The 23,033-nt window shown below is 43.5% G+C and overlaps 1 protein-coding gene across 8 annotated transcripts in view; it reads right to left on the bottom strand.

Annotated features, from left to right (window-relative positions):
* Window positions 1–23,033, bottom strand: part of TRIM36 (tripartite motif containing 36) — a 51,528-nt gene that overhangs the window by 14,268 nt on the left and 14,227 nt on the right. For 4 of the 8 annotated variants that reach the window (XM_081930546.1, XM_081930550.1, XM_081930548.1 and 1 more), the window contains exons 2-4: window positions 20,609–20,846; window positions 10,157–10,500; window positions 1,493–1,639 (exon numbers count right to left, since the gene is read on the bottom strand). In XM_081930546.1, the coding sequence (XP_081786672.1) occupies window positions 1,493–1,639; window positions 10,157–10,500; window positions 20,609–20,846 (729 nt within the window). The remainder of the gene's footprint in view (window positions 1–1,492; window positions 1,640–10,156; window positions 10,501–20,608; window positions 20,847–23,033) is intronic. The other 4 variants (XM_081930547.1, XM_081930551.1, XM_081930549.1 and 1 more) reach the window with 1 other exon arrangement.

Below are 23,033 nucleotides of genomic sequence, written 5' to 3'. Positions count from 1 at the left end.
TAAACTCCCATGCTTCAAGAACATTAAACATTTTACGAGCAATAACCACTACCTCTGTTTTATGGGTTAAGGCTGGCAACATCCAATTAAAAATGTTCGATTGTAAAAAAAAAAAATGTAATTTGGTTAGTTAAATAAAACCAAAAACGATTTTACCTCTAAAGCTATCAAAATGGCATCACCATGGTTATTTCGAGAGCATGTGTTGGGCAGGCTGCAGCCAGGGCTGCTCCTAGGCCTTAAGGTTCCCCAGGGACCAGATCTGTTCTTCTGCAGCCTCATCTATCTATGCTATCACCCATTTCTACAAATCTCCTACAAGACACCAGGTGGCTAATGGCAGTGCTTCCTGCCATAGGAGGCAATGCCAGGTACTGGTTCTGGAAGGATATGCTATGCAAGCGGACTGTTCTTCATATCCACTGCCTAATACAAACACAATGTCTGCCCAATGGATGCCCTGGTTCCCATTGCCACTGGAGCAATAATCTCAAGAATAGAATCCGACGTGGTTTTCAACACAGGCCCTTCCTAGTGTGCCCCAGCCAAGGGAAGATGTCAGAAGAGGGTAACCTAATGAGAACGGGCCTTTTCAGGGTAGCCCTGGGGCTGTGAAAGGGCCTTCTCAGCGAGACTCACCTGGCCCCACCTTTGCCATGTGTCATGCACCAGGCTAAGACCTTTCTGTGTATCCAGGCCTTCAGATAATTAATGCTGCCTCCTATAGTGGTGCATGTATCTTAGTGGGGTGGGTGGGACTTGGTTCTTATTAACATGTTGTGGATTACAGAATCATAGAACTCTAGAGTTGGAAGGGATCCCGAGGGTCATCTAAAGCATCCATGACAGATGGCCACCCAACCTCTGCTTAAAAACATCTAAGGAAGGAGAGTCCACCACCTCTCGTAAGAGACTGTTGCACTGTCAAACAGCTCTTACTGTCAGACAGTTCTTTCTGGGGTTTAGTTGGAATCTCTTGTCTTGTAACCATGGGTTCGTGTCCTACCTTCCAGAGCAGGAGAAAACAAGCTTGCTCCATCTTCCATGTGACAGCCCTTTAGACATCTGAAGATGGCTATCATATCTCCTCTCAAGTTCTCCTCTTTTCCAGGCTAAATATACCCAACTCGCTCAACCGTTTCTCATAAGGTTTGGTTTCCAGACCCTTGATCATCCTGATGAGCATTTTATGTACTGCGTACTATCGGTGTTTAAAAATACTTCAGGTTTAAAATTGTTTTTGTGTGTTGCATTTTATTCTTGTCATGTTGCGTTAAGACTTTTTGTTATAAAAAGCAAGCTGATAAACAAAATAAACGAAAAGGGTGCCATTTCAACAGATGGTGCCTACATTTGCAAAAATGAGCCTGTATGCAAATAATCTGTGTGTCTCTGTGTGTGTCTCTGTGTGTGTGTGTGTTAAAATACACCAGGAAAAAACTTCATGATGCTTTTGTTACCAAAGATGAAAAAATAGAGCATTCCCCCTTACCTTGAGTGTTTTGTAGGCACTGCTCATGGTAGTCACTCTGTGGTTTGCATGTGAGCCACCCAATTTGCAAAGATGACAAACAGGCCTTCTGCATATTTCACAATACATGTTTACTCTTTCCATTTCATGTTCCGGACACATCAAAATCTGACAAAAATAAAATAATAATATAAAATGTCTTTCACTAACTACCCAGCAACATGGGTTATTTATTATTCAGTATGTTATATAAACTCTTCTGTGTATGTTCAGATTTTAGACTATGAACACAGCATCAGGGAAATGTAGCTTAAAAACAAGATTTTAAAATATATCTAGTTTTTGATAAAAACTAATTAAAAAGCACAAAGTCAAGAATTCATATAGCTATCTTACCTCAGTTCATCCAACCAATTTCTTGCAAAAAGAACATTTCAGAAACATGATTTAAAAAGACTAAATCTAGTAGCCATCAAAAGTCGACCATATGGAGGGGAAGAGATACAAACAAGTTTCAATCAAATGAAGCCAACCATATGCGATAAATATCTGAATGTCATAATTTCTGCCTAGAGAATGACCCACTGTAACAAATAGGAATTTTGAAGGATAGCAGCAAATTTAATTTTACTGAAATTCAACTATTTACTAGTTGAGAAAAAATAAGACGGGAATAAAACATACTTCCACTACTACTGTGTGTTCTTAACAGCCACATAGGTTTGGATTCTTTTATTTGTTCCATGCAGAGAACATGGCTTTTCCACCTCATTTCTCCATCTACAGCTCCCTGTGCCCACTGAAAATCCACTGGGCTTGGTTATGAATAGGATGCTATGTGCAGGAAGAGGGACTGACAAAATCAGACCCCACAGACCCACACATAAATGGACATTACTTACACTCAATGCATGAGAACTTTAGGATTAAAATCAATTTGCTGTTTCTATTTGTTTTTTTTCCTTAACCAGGAGCATTACAAAATGCATGAGAGAAATCTGGGTAAGAGATGGGCTTTGTGTTTACAAAAATGGGGAATCAGCTGCTCTTAACACAGGATCCCAGGTATACCCGATACCTGCAAGAAGCTAGCTGAGATCAATCCAGACTGCAATCTCCACCTCCTGATCAAGTTTAAATGCATACATCAAGGCTTCAACATCCAGCATAATTTCTTATCCCTGCTTTGAGAAACTTCTAGCTGAATGAAAAGTTCTGTAGAACTCAAAAACCAAGCCTTAATTGCTCAACTAGATTTTGAAGTGTTTCCCTCTTGTGGACTCCAGAACTCTGTTTCAAAATCAGCTTCTTAAGGTATGTGTCAACAAGGCATGTTAGATCTTTTCAGGAATAGGTGCAGATGACAAACTAGCATAAACTAGACAAAAGGACCCCTAGACACAGCTGCAATCTGGACATCCAAATGCAAGGCCAGGTCTGTTAAGTCCCTGCCCACTACCTACAAACTGAAAAACCTTCCCCCCCCCCCAAAGAAAGTGTTGCATCATTCAAGACAAACTGAATCCCTATTCCCTAATCAGTAGCACTTACGTCCTTATCTGGATTAAAGGTAAAGGTATACCGTATTTTTCGCACCATAGGACGCACTTTTCCCCCTCCAAAAATGAAGGGGAAATGTGTGTGCGTCCTATGGTGCGAATGCAGGGTTTCGCTGAAGCCTGGAGAGTGAGAGGGGTCGGTGCGCACCGACCCCTCACGCTCTCCAGGCTTCGCGGACCTCTTCGCAAGGAGCCGGAGCACTCCGGCTCCTTGCGGGGAGTTGCCAGCATGGCGAAGCCTGCGCGCGCAGAGCTCAGCGCGCCCAGGCTTCGCGGACCTCTCCGCAAGGAGCCGGAGCGCTCCGGCTCCTCGCGGGGAGTTGCCAGCATGCCGAAGCCTGCGCGCGCTGAGCTCAGCGCGCCCAGGCTTCGCGGACCTCTCCGCAAGGAGCCGGAGCGCTCCGGCTCCTCGCGGGGAGTTGCCAGCATGCCGAAGCCTGCGCGCGCTGAGCTCAGCGCGCCCAGGCTTCGCGGACCTCTCCGCAAGGAGCCGGAGCGCTCCGGCTCCTCGCGGGGAGTTGCCAGCATGCCGAAGCCTGCGCGCGCTGAGCTCAGCGCGCCCAGGCTTCGCGGACCTCTCCGCAAGGAGCCGGAGCGCTCCGGCTCCTCGCGGGGAGTTGCCAGCATGGCGAAGCCTGCGCGCGCTGAGCTCAGCGCGCCCAGGCTTCGCGGACCTCTCCGCAAGGAGCCGGAGCGCTCCGGCTCCTTGCGGGGAGTTGCCAGCATGGCGAAGCCTGCGCGCGCTGAGCTCAGCGCGCCCAGGCTTCGCGGACCTCTCCGCAAGGAGCCGGAGCGCTCCGGCTCCTTGCGGGGAGTTGCCAGCATGGCGAAGCCTGCGCGCGCTGAGCTCAGCGCGCCCAGGCTTCGCGGACCTCTCCGCAAGGAGCCGGAGCGCTCCGGCTCCTTGCGGGGAGTTGCCAGCATGCCGAAGCCTGCGCGCGCTGAGCTCAGCGCGCCCAGGCTTCGCGGACCTCTCCGCAAGGAGCCGGAGCGCTCCGGCTCCTTGCGGGGAGTTGCCAGCATGGCGAAGCCTGCGCGCGCTGAGCTCAGCGCGCCCAGGCTTCGCGGACCTCTCCGCAAGGAGCCGGAGCGCTCCCACGGCTTGCAGAGAGCTGCCTGTTTGCGGGCTGGGGTCGGGGGAAGCTCGAGCTTCCCCCGCCCCAGCCCCGCGCCTGGGGGGGGGGGGAAATAATTTTTTCCCCTTTATTTCCCCCCCAAAAAATGGGTGCGCCCTATGGTCCGGTGCGCCCTATGGTGCGAAAAATACGGTAGGTCCTATACCTTTTTAAAGGTAAAGGTATAGGTCCAGTCGCGGACAACTCTGGGGTTGCAGTGCTCATCTCGCTTTAATAGCCGTGGGAGCCAGCATACAGCTTCCGGGTCATGTGGCCAGCATGACTAAGCCGCTTTTGGCGAACCAGAGCAGCGCATGGAAACGCCGTTGACCTTCCCACCAGAGCAGTACCTATTTATCTATTTACACTTTGACGTGCTTTCAAACTGCTAGGTTCTCAGGAGCAGGGACCGAGCAACAGGACCTCACCCCGTCGCCGGGATTCGAACCGCCAACCTTCTGATCGTCAAGTCCTAGGCTCTGTGGTTTAACCCACAGCGCCACCAGTCTCCCTTTATCTGAATTAAGCCCCACTTTATTGGCCCTCATCTAGTAATGCCTCTAGGCATTGCTCTGAAGCAATGGTGTTGCTCACTTGCCAGGCTTCTGTCAACAGAGCAACAAAGAGAAGCAATCTTCAGAGATTTCCCCCCTGCTGTGGGAGATTCCCCAGCCCTTTGGAGCAGATTTGGGAGGTGGAGGGGCAAGGGAGAGGTGGAGATGCCAGAGGTTTGAAGCCTTATCAGCTAACACTGTGGAATACAATCCAAATAGTTTTTCCAGAATCTGATGTCAAGGGAAACTGCATTTTAATGGCAATGCACTCAAAATTCCAGTTGTTCACCATATATGCTAAGCAGCGTGGGGAACAAAACCAACCCCTGTAAGATACCATATGCCAGGTTTCCTCAAACTTGGCCCTCCAGATGTTTTTGGCCTACAACTCCCATGATCCCTAGCTAGCAGAACCAGTGGTCAGGGATGATGGGAATTATAGCCCCAAAACATCTGGAGGGCCGAGTTTGAGGAAGCCTGCCATATGCCAACATTTTTCAAGCAGTGGGTTGGGGACCGCCAACGAGTCTCAGTTCACTTTCAGGTGGGCTTCACTGCCACAGCCCACCAGCGCCTCCTCACTTGTCTGCCTTGTCCCCTGGTCCTGTCATAGTCTTTTGGATGAAGCCATGCCAGTATTACAATTCCCAGCATGCTGAACAAATGTGGCAAGGAATCTGAAATTCAGTGTGAGGAAGGGAGGCATCCCCTGAGGGGAAAGGGCCAGAGGAAGAGTGGGTGGAAAACAGGCGAAAGAGAAATAAAAGAGTGTATTTTTAAATATATGTATAATGGAATAATAATAAAATAAAACTGGGTATAAGGCAGTTTCCATGTTCTTAGCATTTGCCACACCCTGCCATAGGCCAATGGCCAAGAAGTCAAACAAGAGTCCTCAGCACCACTTTCTGAAATCAAGCCTTCAGAAAGAACTGGAATCACCCTAAAAAGCCATCCAAAAGGATTTGATGGCCAACTCTGCCAAACAATTTAAAAAGATATCACTGCTGATGGCATTGGATGCTTATTAGTTAAAAGACTGTGAAGGAAAACTGGTGAACAAATGGAAGCATTAACTGCCAAAAAAAGTGTTTTAGAAGCAAGCCATCTGGCTGTGCAAAGGGATGGAAAATGTTGTTTCTTGCATTTGGTTTTCTTTAAAAAGTAAAGCAAAATTCAAGCTAGTTGTTTCACCTAATTACTTGTTTTGCACGTTACAAAGATTTGCTTTTTTCACCTGACTCAGTTACAGCGATTCATATGATTGTTTACAATTTTAAATAGCAGCTAATATAAGAGACGTTATAATTAGATTGGACTAAAAACCCACAGCAGCCTTGAATTTAACATTTTAAGGTTAATTCACTTTAACAAGATTACAAGCAATTACAGGATTCCATCTGCTTCTCTTTCTTCACAGAAGAAAGGACAAATAACCATTTAAAACAGTTATCCTGCAGGTGCTGTGGATGGAAACTAGCTCAACAATACCACTATCTTGCCTGAAATACTGTAGGTAGCTTTCTTTTAAAAATAGTTTTCCTATTAAAATTATAATTTTACAATGATGGGGCTGAATACAATGCTCTAGTTGTGCAAATGAAAGGCACTCTCACTATCACAAATGGATGCACCAATTTACACACACACAAACACAAACTGTAACTCCTGCACTGCACCACATTCCATTCTAAAGAGTTACCTAACTCTCACAGAACTTTTCAGCTTTTCAGTGGATAGAAAAGCACCATTGCATTCACACCATGCCTTGCAATGGGGTTTTTGGGGACCCAAGCCTATATTTAGTCTAAAGAATATGTTTGGATTGGGAAAAGCAGAAAGCAAACACAAATAAATCAACTCTGAGTGATTTATAAGCGGGAAATTGGAAGGAAGTTGTAAACTATCCAGGGAATTAAAATCTGGAACACAGCCCCAATAAAGCTAAAAGCAAATAACCTCATTTGTTTTCCTAAGCTGAATAGGATATACGTTTTGTACAGCCAATTTTAACCTCGGGCGTTATGAGACAGCCTCTTAGGGCAAGAATGATTCTCATTCTCATTCACAAAGCCATTTCCGACATTAAATTAGGTCCCAAGTAAAGATATCCATATACTGTATGAAAGTAATACAGTGAAGGTGACAGGCAATGAAAACTCTAGAAGTGAAATAAATGATTAAGATCCAGCTATGCCCATGGGGTACAGCAATCATAGTGGAGGCATCAAATAGGATTGTAAATTCTCTTTTTTTCCTTGGCATTAAACGCTGTCACATTTAAAAATATGAAAATGGGCGGACCTGTGTCAAATTAGTTTTAAACACTGCACATACACAGAGCATTCTCAACCACAGTGCTGGGAAAAAAAAGTCAGCCAACCCAAACGAATGCTGAGCAGCAACTTAGAGGTACCGTATTTTTCGTCCCATAGGACGCACCTAGTTTTTTTGGGGGGAAATATAGGGACAAAATGTTTCCTTTATTTCCCCCCCAAAACCAGGTCGGGAATCCAAACCAGGTCGGGGAACAGTGGTATGGCGGCGCTGCGCCTCCCCGTCGTCCCCCGAGCTTGTGGGGCTGCCCAGTGTCTGCCCGAAGCGTGGGGTGCTCTGCTTCAGTGCGCCCTGCGCTCCGGGAAGCAGACTGTTATCCGCAGCCTAGGGAGCCCCGCGGGAACTCCCACGGGCTCCCCAGGCTTGCCGATAGCTTCATGAAGCCTGGAGAGTGAGAGCGAAAGCCTGCATTTGCCCCATAGGATACAAACATATTTCCCCTTCATTTTTGGAGGGGGGAAAGTGCGTCCTATAGGGCGAAAAATACGGGAGTTTTGCTTTCCCTGTCATGTACCACTTAGCTTGATTACTTGAGCCTTGGGGCCAGTTACCAACTGACTTTGCAAATGAGGTGAGGAAGTCAGAGAACATAAGCCAGATACTAAAAACACCATGCAACAAAAGCAAATCCTGATAACATTAAAGGTAAAGGTAAAGGGGGCCCTGACCATTAGGTCCAGTTGTGACCGACTCTGGGGTTGCGGCGCTCATCTCACTTTATTGGCCGAGGGAGCCGGTGTACAGCTTTCGGGTCATGACTAAGCCACTTCTGGCGAACCAGAGCAGCGCACGGAAACGCCGTTTACCTTCCCGCCGGAGCGGTACCTATTTATCTACTTGTACTTTGACATGCTTTCGAACTGCTAGGTTGGCAGGAGCAGGGACCAAGCAACGGGAGCTCACCTTGTCGCGGGGATTCGAACTGCCGACCTTCTGATCGGCAAGTCCTAGGCTCAGTGGTTTAACCCACAGCACCACCCGCGTCCCAAGCACCACCCGCGATAACCTTAAATATCAGATAATGCTGATTATACCAAATTGTTGCTTAAAACAAAGAGATTATGAAGAGCTCCCACTGAATCTCTCTAAACGGAGTGAATGGACAGGAGAGGCGTAGCGTGAGAGGGCTGGGGGGGCATGGCCATGGGCACACATTTTTGAGGGGGCACAATCAGGCACCCCCACAAATGGCACGGAGGCCTGGGAGCTGAGACGTGGTGGCAGGCAGGTTTGTCTAGTGGGCAGATGGATAGAGGCAGCAGGCTCCATTCACCTTCCACACAGGCTCCATGTGTGCCCCCACCCCAGCTGCCCAGTCCACCGGAGGGGGCATAACATTTGCCCTGTCCCGGGCATCGGCAACCCATGCTATGCTGCTGATCGGCAGTAAAGTGGCAGTAAAGTGGCAAATACAATACAATGTAAAAAATGTGACGAATATAGGGGCAAAACCGCCTTAAATTGGCAGTAACTGAACAGCAGGAGTAACCTTGGGGTTGTGGTGAATAGCTCTATGAAGGTGTTGACCAAGTGTGTGGCAGCTGTGAAAAAGGTGATTTCCATACTAGGGATCATTAATAAAAAGAACTGAAACTAAAGCTGCGAATATCATAGGTAAAGTAAAGGTAAAGGGACCCCTGACCATTAGGTCCAGTCGTGTCCGACTCTGGGGTTGCGGCGCTCATCTCGCTTTACTGGCCGAGGTCGCCAGCGTACAGCTTCTGGGTCATGTGGCCAGCATGACTAAGGCACTTCTGGCGAACCAGAGCAGCGCACGGAAACGCCGTTTACCTTCCCGCCGGAGCGGTACCTATTTATCTACTTGCACTTTGATGTGCTTTCGAACTGCTAGGTTGGCAGGAGCAGGGACCGAGCAACGGGAGCTCACCCCGTCACGGGGATTCGAACCGCCGACCTTCTGATTGGCAAGCCCTAGCCTCTGTGGCTTAGACAACAGCGCCACCTGCATCCCTGCGGATATCATGTCATTATACATATAATGCATTATATACTACATTAAATAATACATTATAATGCGAATATCATGTCATTGTACAAATCTATGGTGAGCTCACACTTGGTATATGGAGTACAGTGTTGGTTGCCTCACCTCAAGGAGGTTACTGCAGAGCTGGAAAATGTTCAGAAAATGCAAAGGAAGAGTTGCAACATTTGGGGACTTTCAATATAGAGAAAATATGAAGAGACACCATAGAGCATTATAAAATTACCTATGGTGTGGAGAAAGTAGAGAAACACTTTTCTCCCTCTCTTATAATGCTAGAGCTTGTGGATATCCAATGAAGAGGAGTGTTGGAAGACTCAAGAAAGACAAAATAAAGCACTTCTTCACACAGTCCATAAACTATGGAATTTGATCCCATAAGCAGTAGTGGTTGCCACCAACTTGGAAGACTTAAAGCAGAGGTGGGGAACATGTCGCTCTTCAAACTTCCGTTCCCATCAGCCCCAATGAGCATGGTGAATGGTCAGAGATGATTACAGGAGTTGCAACCCAACATCTGGTTGTGCCATAGGTTCCCCAACCTGTCTTAAAGAGTGTCAACATGGCTCTGGCCCACTTGATTACCTCGGGGGGAATATGGCTCTTAATACAGAAAAAAAGTTTGCCCGATCCTCATTTATAAGGTTAAAAAAACCTGTAAAATACTTAAAATTACAGAGTTACCATCACCACCCCAAAATATCCCACTCAGCATAAACTATGCTATGCTAGATGTGCAATAATAACAACAACAACAATACTTGGAACTCATTCTACCAACGTAAGTAATAACTACAACGAATTTAAACTTTTAGTAGATCCTTAATATCTGAAGACAGTTATGCAGAATAATTCAACAGTAACAATGGTGTACTATTTTCAAAATAAAATGTTCAGCACTATGCTCAATATCCAATTTCTGTTTGGAAATTATATTACACAGTTCTCTCTAAAATGCAGCTCATCAACAGTCATAGCAACAGAATCAGAAGACAAAATTCAGGAATTTAAAATCAAGAATACTTAAGTAATTGTTATGCAGCAACAGCTAGCATACAAATTGTATGTGCACAAAGGCAAGCCAGTTCTATTACACATTAAACAAACTCACTTACTTTAGGCCTGAAGTTCGTAGTTGGTCCCACATATTCATGTTGCGCTTTTACAGTTCCCCAGGGATGATGTATTTTGAAGCATTCGTTGCAATAACTTGCACTACAATCCATGCAGCTCTTTGTGGATTCTTGCGGTGGAGGTTTACAGAGATCACACATAATGGCTGTAGCTGCCCTTGCTGCCTGCCTATATCGTTCTACAATAGTTTCCAAAGTGAAGTTGCGAAATAGGCCATTGATGCCACGCTCTCCCAGGTCTATGTCATGCCGGCATCCAGGACAAGGGAAGGTAGTTGTCTTAGGAGTCAAGGAATTGCGTTTCCAACCTGTGCAGATGGCAGGACCTGATTTAGTTGCAATGCTGATAAGGAAAATGATTTGGCAGCTGAATAAACGATAAGCTACTAGATCTTTATTTAGAAATTTCCTTTAATGCATATGCCATGTGGCTGCCATACTTAGTAATGTTTGTAAATAAATTGCACAACTTTGCAAAAGAAAGATAATATGGAAGCTAGAGCAAAATGTTTGATATTTCATCTTCTGACAAGCCTTGGACCAACTTGAAAAATGCTGGAGTTGTTTTTTTGTTCAGTAAGAACCTTACTGGAAGAGACATTATAATTCAAGGGAGAGAGGTCTGGGAATGGCAAGTCTCTGTTCAATTTTTGCTCAGCCTGAATTTCACTTAACATCCTCTGTAACTCACTGTCTCCCACCATAATCCATTACTGTTTTGATGAGTTGATGAATATATTGCTATAGCACATGCTGAGTGCAAGACAGGGCAGGATGCAAATCTAAATTAAAAAAAAACCCAACTGTAAGAATATCCTGAATAGCAAGATGAGGCTAGCTCCTCCAGCATGCTCAGCAGGCTTAAGTTTAAATTCATTCCCAACTGCAAATCTTGGCTGAAGCATAATAAAAACAATTGCAACTACAAAAAAGAAAAGGAACACTGGACACTTACCTTGAAGGTTCTTTCTAGTTATGTTGAACAGGCATCCAATATGCTGGCAGGGTTTAATTCCTCCTATCCTATTCTCCTATTCCTATCACCCTGGAAGGCAGGGAATACGTGACAAACATTTGGGCCAGCCATGTCACCCTAAGCTTCTCCACCAGTTCCATCTCATAGCAAAGCTTGAGACAGAAGTGCCGAGAAGAGTCCAAAACAAAAAAGAAACAAAACCACAATGTGAACCTAGGAAAAAAACAAGTGGTGCAGAATCCTCGTTCACAGGAGAATACCCAATACAAGCTGGAGATTGAGGGACATTGACCACTGAGATATGTAATGTTTAGTAAAGGAAGTAGGGACCTCCATGGGGCTGCCCAGCAGATTTCTAGGTAGGGATCATTAGTGTAAAATGTCGCCAAAGAGTATGCTGTCCTGCTGGAGTGGACCATGATAGGTTGAGGTTTCGGGAGGTGCTATGAATTTTAAGGCAAAAAGATGCATGTTTTGCACCATCCGGTCAATCGCAGTACTAGATTTTTTTTTCCCCAATGACCTTTAGTGGAAAGAGACAAAGAGAAGATTTGACTGGCTGTTTTGGTTCAATAGAAGTTTGTAGACCCCTCCTAATGCCTAGCTAGTGCCAGATTCTCTCCCTTAGGTGAGAGGGTTGCAGGCAAGTTCAGCTCTTGTTCCCTAAGGAAGGCAGAGTTAACCATCAGTGGATCCATTTGAAAGATCTGAAAAATGTGCTTAATGTTCTTTGATCAAAAGAACTTCCAGATCTAAGAACTTGCAAGTGGTGGTAACTGCCATTAGAAAAGGAGACCTTTGGGGACAGCAGTCTTAATGGATCATCCTTCAGAGCTGCAAAGGGAGGTGCTGTGAGAGCCTTGACAATCATATGCAGGTACAAGTTGGACATCTGTGCACCACCAGAGGGCAGGGGAGAGATGCCTCCTTCATGAAGCGTCATAGGTGTGGATGGGATCCTAAAGCTTTGGAACAGCTGGTATCTACTGGGGGGAGGAAGAAGGTTTAGAACCAACAGGACAGTTTCTTCACCTCTAATGACATCCCATTTCCTTCACTTGTCTGACAAACTAATACAAAAGGTCATCAATGGCTGGTCTATTTCATGCACTAAACAAAACATCTGGCCCACTGAGGATCTGCTGGGAAAAGGCACGTTTGATAACTACTGTATCTATGAAAGAAAATCTCAGCTGGTGGCTCCACCGTGGCTGAAGTAGGCATCTTTTATCTTTCCTCCATCACTACTCTTAATTTACTTAATAGATTCTTTGTAGCCCACGTTCATTGCTTGGCTAAGGGAGCTGTGGAAGCGGAAGGAAAAAGGAGGAAGAGGAACAGAGCAAAAAGGGGAAAAAAACTATTCCTTTTGAAGAGAAGAACATGGAAGTAGGCTAGGAAAATGAGCAAGCCATGAGACGGTAACCAGAAAAGAGTAAAGATAATAGTTAAGTGCTGAGAGAGAAAGGAGCAGCAAGGGAAATGGGTCCTGGGTCAAGGCAGAGAACCAACTGAGGGATGAGCTTAGGGTTACATGGCTGGCCCAAATGCTTGTCATGTGTTCCCTGCCTTCCTAGAATTAATCCAGATTATTGGATGTCTTAGTCACTGAGAATAGACTTTTATACATGAGTGAGAAATATTCATATGTCGCTTTCATGACTACGTTCTGGCTCGGCAATAATAATAGTGACTTGGAACAAACTGCAACAGAGCCCTCTTCAGTATTAAGCTCTTGACACATGTTCTCTATGCAAAGATAAAACCCTGACTTTTTCCAACACACATTAAAGGTAAAGGTAAAGGTACCCCTGCCCGTACGGGCCAGTCTTGACAGACTCTGGGGTTGTGCGCCCATCTCACTCAAGAGGCCGGGGGCCAGCGCTGTCCGCAGACACTTCCGGGTCACGTGGCCAGCGTGACAAAGCTGCATCTGGCGAGCCAGCGCAGGACACGGAAACGCCGTTTACCTTCCCGCCAGTAAGCGGTCCCTATTTATCTACTTGCACCCAGGGGAGCTTTCGAACTGCTAGGTTGGCAGGCGCTGGGACCAAGCAGCGGGAGCGCACCCCACCGCGGGGATTTGAACCGCCGACCTTTCGATCGGCAAGCCCTAGGCGCTGAGGCTTTTACCCACAGCGCCACCCGCGTCCCCCAACACACATTACAAACACCTAAATTCTATAAGCAGATTTATATGTGTGACCAACTTTCACACATTTCAAACGTTTTGTTTCCAAGATCAAGGCTTTCAAAGAATTTGGATTTTTTTTGGGGGGGGGGGACTAGGAGAATAGAAGAATATAAATTAATATTAAAATGAATGATGTATACTATGAAAATAAATCAGGAAGTTGTCACACACCAAAAGCCCCGTGGATTTCTATTTTTCATTCTCTATGCTTTTCCCATAGCACTTATGTTCTATTTTTCTTTTTCCAAACATTTATAAAAATATCAAGATATCAAAAAATAAATATAATACTATTTCACATTAAAAATAAATACCAACTCAGCATATATACAAATCCACAATCATAGTCAATAATCAATAGTTTTGATAATGTATTCTTACCATATAGATGCTATTATATTTTTCAATATCCATATTATATCTATTTTTCATATATTCAAATCAACAGGATCCATTCATTTTTAAAATAATTCCTCTTTTGTCTTCCATCACAGCAGTCGAACCAACTCTGAGTTTATACATTTCTACCACTTTCCAAAAATTAACTAGCCATTCCTTAATCGTAAGGGCTCTATTTTCTTAAGCCATGAACTTTGGGGTCTTGGGATGTCAAATATTTCTCAGATATAGAGCATTTCTGCATAAGAATCTTTCTCCAAAGCAAGCTGAGGTACTGAGAAGAGTGCAGATGCTTTGCAATTCTGCTTCTTCTGCATAGAAGCCATCTCTCAAAAACGAGGAGCCATTTCTCAAAAACAAGATACAACTTTATACAAAAATCATGTGATTCAGCCAACTGAAAATGAAGGCAATACTGCACTGGCTTCAGGAGACACATCGTTGTTATCATAGGACTAAAGGTTGACTGCTGCTACCACTTCTGGGATGCAAGAGTGAATTATAGTAGTGGTTACGGTGTGCAGTGCAGACTGAGGATGTGCTAGAATCGTGAATTCGAGTGTTTATGTGTTTGATGCAAGACCATTGATCCTGCAAGGAAGCTGAACAAAACTGCATTTAGTTTCCATGGAGCTGGGAATTTGATGGGACTGGTTTGTTTAATCATTTAACTGATTTGGCGTATAGTGGTTGGGAAGTATGAGTTGATTTTTCTTTTGCCTAAATGTCATTACTGGACATTATATTCATTTTCAGAGGCAATCTATCTGCTGATGTTTAGAAAATATTTATTTAGCATTTACTATGTTTTACAATATGCACTTTTCTTTGTATTTTGTGGCTGATTTCTATGCTAAAGAAGACACTCTGTTTAGTTAATTGTTTCTTATACAACGTGTAAATTCTCTGGTATTTTTTGAGTTAGTTTTTTTATTTAAAATGTCTTAAATCCAAGTTGCAAACTGCTTAGTAAAGGTAAATGGACCCCTGACCATTAGGTCCAGTCATGACCGACTCTGGGGTTGCGGCGCTCATCTTGCTTTATTGGCCGAGGGAGCCAGCGTACAGCTTCCGGGTCATGTGGCCAGCATGACTAAGCCGCTTCTGGCAAACCAGAGCAGCACACGGAAACACCATTTACCTTCCCACTCGAATGGTACCTATTTATCTACTTGCGCTGGTGTGCTTTCGAACTGCTAGGTTGGCAGGACAAGGGACTAAGCAACGGGAGCTCACCCCGTCACAGGGATTCGAACCGCCGACCTTCTGATCGGCAAGTCCTAGGCTCTGTAGTTTAACCCACAGTGCCACCCACGTCCCATAAACCGCTTAGACATTACTTTGAATAAAAGTGGCATATAAATTGTAAAAAATAGTAAATAAAATTCAGGATTGGCTTCTGTGACTCTGCAGCAACCCTATACTGTATACAGGAAGCATACTGTCACCCCTACGCATAGTAGTTTCACAGCCACAAAGTGGCTACCTCCAAATTAGTTGGTTAAAGTATGCAGAGTATAAGCCAATATAACTTTTTCCTAGTTCTAAAGCTGTATTTTAAGAACATTAGGCTTTATCTCGAGGACTCCTTCGTCCCTGACACAAAAAGAGAAATCTGGATCCAACCCTATAACAGAGAATTGGCCGTATGAAATATTTTTTAGTAGAAAGTTACTCTTCAAAACAATATTTTCTATTAGCTGTAGGTACACTTCAGAACTCAAAACTCCCTGTATGTGAATTATCAAGGGTAAAAAGGTGAATGCAGCTCATCCAAGACCGCACTCCAGGGAAAGATGTCTACCCTTAGATTCATAGAAAAATATGCAATTATAGTGATGAGTGCATTATAATTTGATCACAGAACCCTAAAGCATGCCCGTACATTAAACAAGTTTAATTTCAAAAGCCACATGCCCTACAAAAAGGCATACATGCAGTATATTAATTGCAGACACTGAATAACTCAAGACCTTTAAAGTAAAAAAAGAATGTAACATGCAACATGCAATTAAAAGCAGCAGTCATATGTTGGCTAGTACGGCAGGCAACTAATACCACTTATATTCAAACTATTGACTATTTAAAATGGCAATTAGGCAGGCAAATGTAAAAAAAAGAATCAAATTTTAAAAAATAAATAACTGCGATGCAGTGGTCAAGTTTAAACAATGCTATCTGAAATGCGTAGCCAGTAGCATGCTTCTGAAGTGTTGGCAGATGTGAACCCTATAGTTCAGGCTAAAATATAGAGTTAGATAACAGAGTTATGTGGTCTTTATATCAATTAATTAAAAATAAGGAGAAGCATGATAATGAAGGCATGCTTTTACATACATACTGGTGACACCATGCTGATGATTCGTAAATACAAAAGATCTAAGATGTTCCATCCCTTTTCATGTAGTCTATTTATCGTCGCTTAGACAAAACTTTTACATACCATTTTACTCTGGTTCACAAAAGCCCATTTAAAAAATAATAATTGGGGAAAAGCACCAGAATTGGCAATCCTCCACTTTTAGTAGTGAAGCCCCTGGCTACTTCCTTCGCTTCCTTATTTGCTTTTGAGAATATGATATGATTAAGGAGGTAAAATTTAATGTTAATATGCACTGCTCATGTTATATTTGCCTTATTTGCCTTCAATCATATTTCATATCAAAAAACAGAAGCGTCTGTGACACCTTAAAGACGAATTGGGCTTTTATCCTCAAATCCTTATGCTATAACAAACGGACACATTTTTCTTTAAGTATCACATGACTTTTGTTGCAGACCAGGGCTAGCCAACGTGGCGCCCTCCAGGTGCATGAGAGTTCAGAAACTTCCAACTGGTTCAGAACACAGCAGCCCTATTTTTAACTTAGGCAAGGCATGTCATATTGGGATGTTGGTACTTGAAAGACTGTTTTCATACGTATAGACCTGTCTAAATTTAAAAGTACTGCTACTGTGTTAGATATCCTCAGGTGCACCAACCTTCAAGGGGTTAAGTAAGTAGCAACCAGGGAGGAAGTTTTCAAATGTCATCCCTTCTTGCAGGCAGATTTGGCTGGCAACAAATATTTTATCATTAGGCAACAAGCGAAGACCTTTTTATTTTCCAAAGTTTGAGTGACTACTACTTTTATTGCCTTGCTCTGCTTTAAATCACTTTTTACAGGGTTTTGTTTCGCCAATTTTATTATTGTTTTAGAATTAATTTTGCTGTAAATTGCTTTGGAAATTTGATTAGAAAAGTACTATGTGCATATTTTAAACACAGGAAAAAAATATTGCAATAACTGTACTCTGCCCACTTTTTTCCTCCATGCAAATATAAATGCAGAATTTGACCCAAAAAAACTTTTTTTGCTCCAAATAGGTCCTTACTACCACCTACTTTAATCTTCCTCCCACATGCATGGCAAGGGTAGTATTAATAGCTGCAATTCATGCTCTTTCACACATATGCAATGAGTTTCACATGAGTAACAGAGCCTTCCTGTCCCCACAGTAGGGTTGGGGGGGTGTTTTTTTCTTAAGAAAAAACATTCTCGCTGTTTAAAAGCATGATTTCCTACAGCAAAAGCCAGAAGAACTAGAAAAGGGATAACACATCTTTTAATTCAACTTACATTTTTTAATAAGCAATATCACCAGCATAATGAAGAAGAAAGAGTAAATTTCCAGGGTGTGTTTTGAAACAAAACTATGTTTTAAGGTCAGCTGGATTCAAGTTCAAAAATGAATGCTTGCTCTCCTCAGATAAAATATTTCCCTTAAGGATACGCAGGTATTCAGTGACAGTTTAGGAATCAAACTTTGAGAAACCTTTATTTACATTATGGCAATGTTGTTTTCCTTGAAGGCTAACAAATTTTACTAATCGATCTAGCATTGGAACCCTTTTCCAGTTCCATTCATGTCACTCTGGAATGCATTCATCCTCACAAGACGCACTTTAAAAGGAGAATATATATGTATCGGTAAGTCAAATATTTTGTAATCTGTATTTTCAAGCACAACATGGGATATCAGTGAAGTAGAAAGTACCGTATTTTTCTGGGTATAAGATGCCCCCATGTATAACAAAACCCCTGGTTTTATTAACCCAAAATTAAGAAATTAAGTTGTTTAGCTGGGGGGGGGGGTCACTTCTGCCAATCGCTTGCCCGCCTGCCTGCCACTGCCGATCACTTACCACAGCCACTGCCGATCGCACACCTCACCGCAGCTGCCAACTGTCTGCCCGCTCACCGCCACCAACAGCCCACTTGCCACAGCCAATCGCCTGCCTGCCTCGCCACAGCCCCCAATCGCCACATCCAATCACCAGCAGGCCTTACCGCAGCCACCAATCACCCACCCAATCGCCGCTGCCAATCTCCTGCTTGCTGCTCCCATTAATCACACATCCTCCCTCTGCATTCACTATCCGTATATAAGACAACACCCTTTTTTGCCTTTTTTTTTAGCAAAAAGCATCATCTTATACATGGAAAAACACGGTACTTCTGACAGTCTTTAATGGGAAGGGGAGACTAAAGAACAAGCAATTCTCTTGTTTGGAGAAAAATTGTTAGCCTGCAGATATGTAAGAAAGGTGTCAGGCGAGCCTCCCCAGGGGGAGCATTCCATAAACAGAGAGCCACAGCAGAAAATGCCTGTTCTCCTGTTGCCACCCTCCAGACCTCTTGTGGAGAGGGTGGGGTTAGTGCAACTAGCCCTCCCCAGATCTGCTCAGGAGGAGAAGCCCCAATATAGCATGCTGGCGGAGGACATTGCACTGGGCAAGCAGAAATGCTTCCATTCTGATGGAATGATTTCCTTAGTGCTATGCTGAATTCCACCCTTTAAGTTGGCTTGTGTACACTAAAAATAGTTAAGATTAAGCAGAGTTTGTCCAACAAACAATAATACTATTTCCAGTTTAGCCAGCAATCTAAGTGTGACCTTGCCAATGGGGCTGCAATACTATACCATTTATCCAGCAGTAAACTCCATTAAATTCAATGGGACTTACTCCTCAGTATAGAAACACAGAGAATTGCATTGTGGTTATAGTTATTCCTAAAGGATATTCTTTTATTTGTACTGATTTTTTTTAGATCATGCAATAAGAGCTACCGTTGCACTCTTGAATCCAGTTGACCTTCATACCTGTTTCGCAAAGATGAGAGTAAATAGGTCCTCAACAATATTACCTTTATCCACCCACTAAGCTTGGACTTGACCACTGATGTCTAAGAGAAGTATAAGCAAACATATTTATTACAAGAGCCAAATACTAACTACTGCCATACAAAAGTGAAGCATTTCTACCTCTGCACCCAAGAGACCTCCTCTGTGAGGCTGTAAACAATGAACAAAAAATTGTTTTTAGAAGCTGGTTTACTATGGTATACTTTAAATAATGGGTCAGGTGCCCTTCTTCCCACTGCAGAACAGAAAAATGGATTAGGTTGCAACTGCATGCACACTTACTTGCGTGTAAGTTCCACTGTGTTTGAGGGGACTTACTTCTGAGTAAACAAGGACCAGATCAGGCTGCACAATTGTTATGAGGCATTGGGGGCAAGAGAGCTTGATTTCATCTTATCATGACTACTAATATCAAGTTGTCAATATCTCTAATTAAAAGATGAGGGTTTATTTTAATACAGTACAGATCTTGTTTCTTTTAAGAACTGTTACATTTTGAAGCATGTATTATTGGTTAATTATAATACCATTTACATTGTCTTGGACAATCAATGTAACCTCAAACTTACTTACCATAAGGAGAGTATTCATAACTCTATATCCAAACACAAACCCAGAATCAGTTAACTAGCCAATAGTTCATAGCCCTACTTAGGCACTTTATAACAGCAGCAGCACATATAGATTTATTAAGTAAAAGTTTAACATATGCAAACAGTCATATAAGCCCTTTTGAAAACACAAGGTATTCCAGTTATGGCATCTACCCCAGTAACAATACTAGTAAAATTTAGTTTCTGGTGTGTCAGGACTGCAACTACCAAAAGTACAAGGAAGAACACAAGATCCCTGGGAAATCTCCAGTTAAAAGGATCAGATAGCAGGTGATGGGAAAGACCTCTGCCTCAGATCTTGAAGAACTCTTGCAAATCAAAGTAGGCAATACTGTTGTCTACATAAATGGCAGGTGGACAAATTGTCTTACCCAGTACAGTACATGTCTAAAATGTATCTGGCAATTTTAGTTGGCTTTGTGAACAATTCCAGCATCACACGGCAAACCAGATATAGCAGAGCGTAGAAATGAGTGGGGGATTAAAGCCATGATCCTAAACACTCCTTTCTCGAATAACTGATGAGCAGGGCTTATTTCCAGTAAGATGGATTTAGGGGTGCTCTAAAAGGTCTAGAAAATCAGCACAAACACAAAATATATGCTTAGCAAAGTCAATTACAGGGAATGTAAACCCAATTACGATACTACTAGAAATATGCAATGGGCTCTGGTTTATTAGGGCAAATGGGGAACTGCCCCAGTCAGTCTCTACCTGCCTGTCTTCTTACCTACAACCAGTCCTCCTCCTTAGTCGCAGCAATGCTCTTGTAAATTTCAGCAGGGAGGAGGATGGGGACAAAATTTGAAATAGCTGGCTCAGCCTGTCATTGGCCTTGGCTTCATTACTTTTGGTCTCCCTGCCTTCTGTTCCTTTGGGAACCAGCCACGACTACATGTGTGATCCAGCCCACTTCACTGCAAATCTAATAATAATATTAATACATCTTGACTATAATAAAAACTACCTATAGAACACTAAGGAATGTTACAATAAAAAAAAAAGATTTGGCTTGTTCCAAATAATTTTTGCAATCCACTAATCACAGCGTTACTTTTACATACCTGATCTATTAACCCTGTCAATTCTATCCAAGCTAGGGGAATGCATTCGGTTGCGAGGGCTACTTTGATTGGAGGTCTCTGAGGCAGCATCATTGAACGAATCTTCAAGCGTAAAGTAGAGGATTTCTTTTACGCATTTGTGGCAGATACTATGTTGACAAGGGAGTATAAGTGGATGGGTAAATAACTCCTTGCATGCTGGGCAGATGAGCTCTCGTTCAATATTCTTAATGGTAACCTGGAAGCAAACAACAAGGAATAAAAAAATATATAAGCAGCAGTGAGGCAACTACATAAACAAACAAAACACATATACCCATTTCATTTGCTATTTCAACCACAGAGCTTTTTTAAAAAATATATATGGAAGAGCAAATATATTAAACTATATTTATTTGAGATTCGGTGTTCAGAAAGACCACACAGGGTCCTACTGAACTTATGGATAAAAGGTAAAGGTAAGGTAAAGGAAGCCCTGACCATTAGGTCCAGTCGTGGCCAACTCTGGGGTTGCGACGCCCATATCGCTTTATTGGCCGAGGGAGCCGGCGTACAGCTTCCGGGTCATGTGGCCAGCATGACTAAGCCGCTTCTGGCGAACCAGAGCAGAGCACGGAAACACCGTTTACCTTCCCGCCAGAGCGGTACCTATTTATCTACTTGTATTTTGACGTGCTTTCGAACTGCTAGGTTGGCAGGAGCAGGGACCGAGCAACAGGAGCTCACCACGTCATGGGGATTCGAACCGCCGACCTTCTGATTGGCAAGTCCTAGGCTCTGTGGTTTAACCCACAGTGCCACCCGCGTCCCTTGAACTTATGGATATGAGTGCACTAAAATAAATCTTAATGCCACAGACAGGACAAATATCCAAAGGAAAATCTCAGCAATTCCTATGTATTCTGAGGGTTGCACTTTCAGTGATGCCATGGTATGTCAGTAAATACCATAAGAAGATACTACCAAAATGTTTTTACATATAGGAACAACTTTATATATTAAAAGCACTTGTATAATCAATTACTCTTCAAATATTCCATTTATGCAATTATAGTAAATTATCTCATTAAATTCTATTTCCTTGCAAGGCAAGTTGTATATGGTAACCAAAGCACTTGAAATAAAACTGCCCCTTAAATAGACACTACTGTGCATGCCGCAGTTTGCTTTGCCTCTCTTCCAAAAGGACTCTGAAGAACAAAAAAGCACATTGTTAGGTAAGAGAGAAGAGATGTTTGTCCCAGTTACAGCTCAGTCAGAATAAGTTATAGCCTGGTTGAATAAATTAGGAGACAGACTCCGCAATGCCAAGCTCTTCGCCTTTGGGGAATAGGGCTTTGCGAACTGTGCTGCCAAAGCACAGTGAGTGATGATCAACCCTCCATTCATTCTTCAGAAACAAAAGCTGCACCTTCCTCTCATCCAAAGAAGAGGGAGAAGTGAGATGGCGCTGAACATTAGTCCTAACACATTGACTGGAGAGAGAAGCCAGCTGAAAGTGGTCTGATTGGAGTAGCATTGCTTATGCCGCACAGACTCATTTCTCTTGTGGTACTATTGTTCTAGCTAAAAAGATTTTTGAAGCATTCCAGAGTCATAGTTCAACACTGATCATTCCAGATCCAACTGCAAGAGGCTGGTAAGCTACCATGAATCTATCAAGGTACACAAGATAATTTAATATGGATTCATTAGCCAAAATACTTTCCCACTCTTTAAAGTGTTCTCCCCCTCTACGTTTTCAATACATCCCAGAAAGAGGACGGGGGGGGGGGAGGAGAGAATGCAGCCCATTCCAAATTAATGTGGATGACAGACATTAGCCCATGGATACCAGATCAGCCTGCATTATCACTGCTATGTTTTCCCCATGCCTGCCGCTCTCCATTACGAAGCTTCCACAGGTGACCCTAACACAAATGCATCTACTTTATTCCGCACACAGAGAAAAGCAGGGGTTGTTCACAGCTTCTCAGCATGTGCAGCGAGCACCTTTGGCACGCCCCTCGTCCTCTCCAATGCGCACCATTGTCTGTTCCCACCCACGCCCAGAAATCCCTTAAGAGATCTGAAGAGACCCCTGGTCAGACTGCAGCAGCTGAGAGCTCCTCCTTGGGGCAGAGTCCACCCAGCGGTCAACTGCAGCAAGCATGAGTTTGCACAACGCTCTGGGCGCACGGTACATACAGCGAGAGGTTACACACCCAACGTGTCAAATCGAAGAAGAGATGGAGGGGGAGAAGTCACGTCCCACGTAAGAGAGAATGAATATATATATATATATATATATATGACATGACAAAACTAGCAGCTGTAAAGCAAATGCTGAAAGAGGACAGAGGAAGAGGCTGGGATATCTTTTTGCAGGCAGACCAGGAAGGCTAAAGCACTAAAAGGAGACAAGGAAGAGATTCGCTTGACAAAA

Source organism: Podarcis melisellensis (assembly GCF_964234715.1).
Source record: "Podarcis melisellensis genome assembly, chromosome: 11".
NCBI lineage: Eukaryota > Metazoa > Chordata > Lepidosauria > Squamata > Lacertidae > Podarcis > Podarcis melisellensis.
This window is presented reverse-complemented; position numbering and strand designations above follow the sequence as displayed.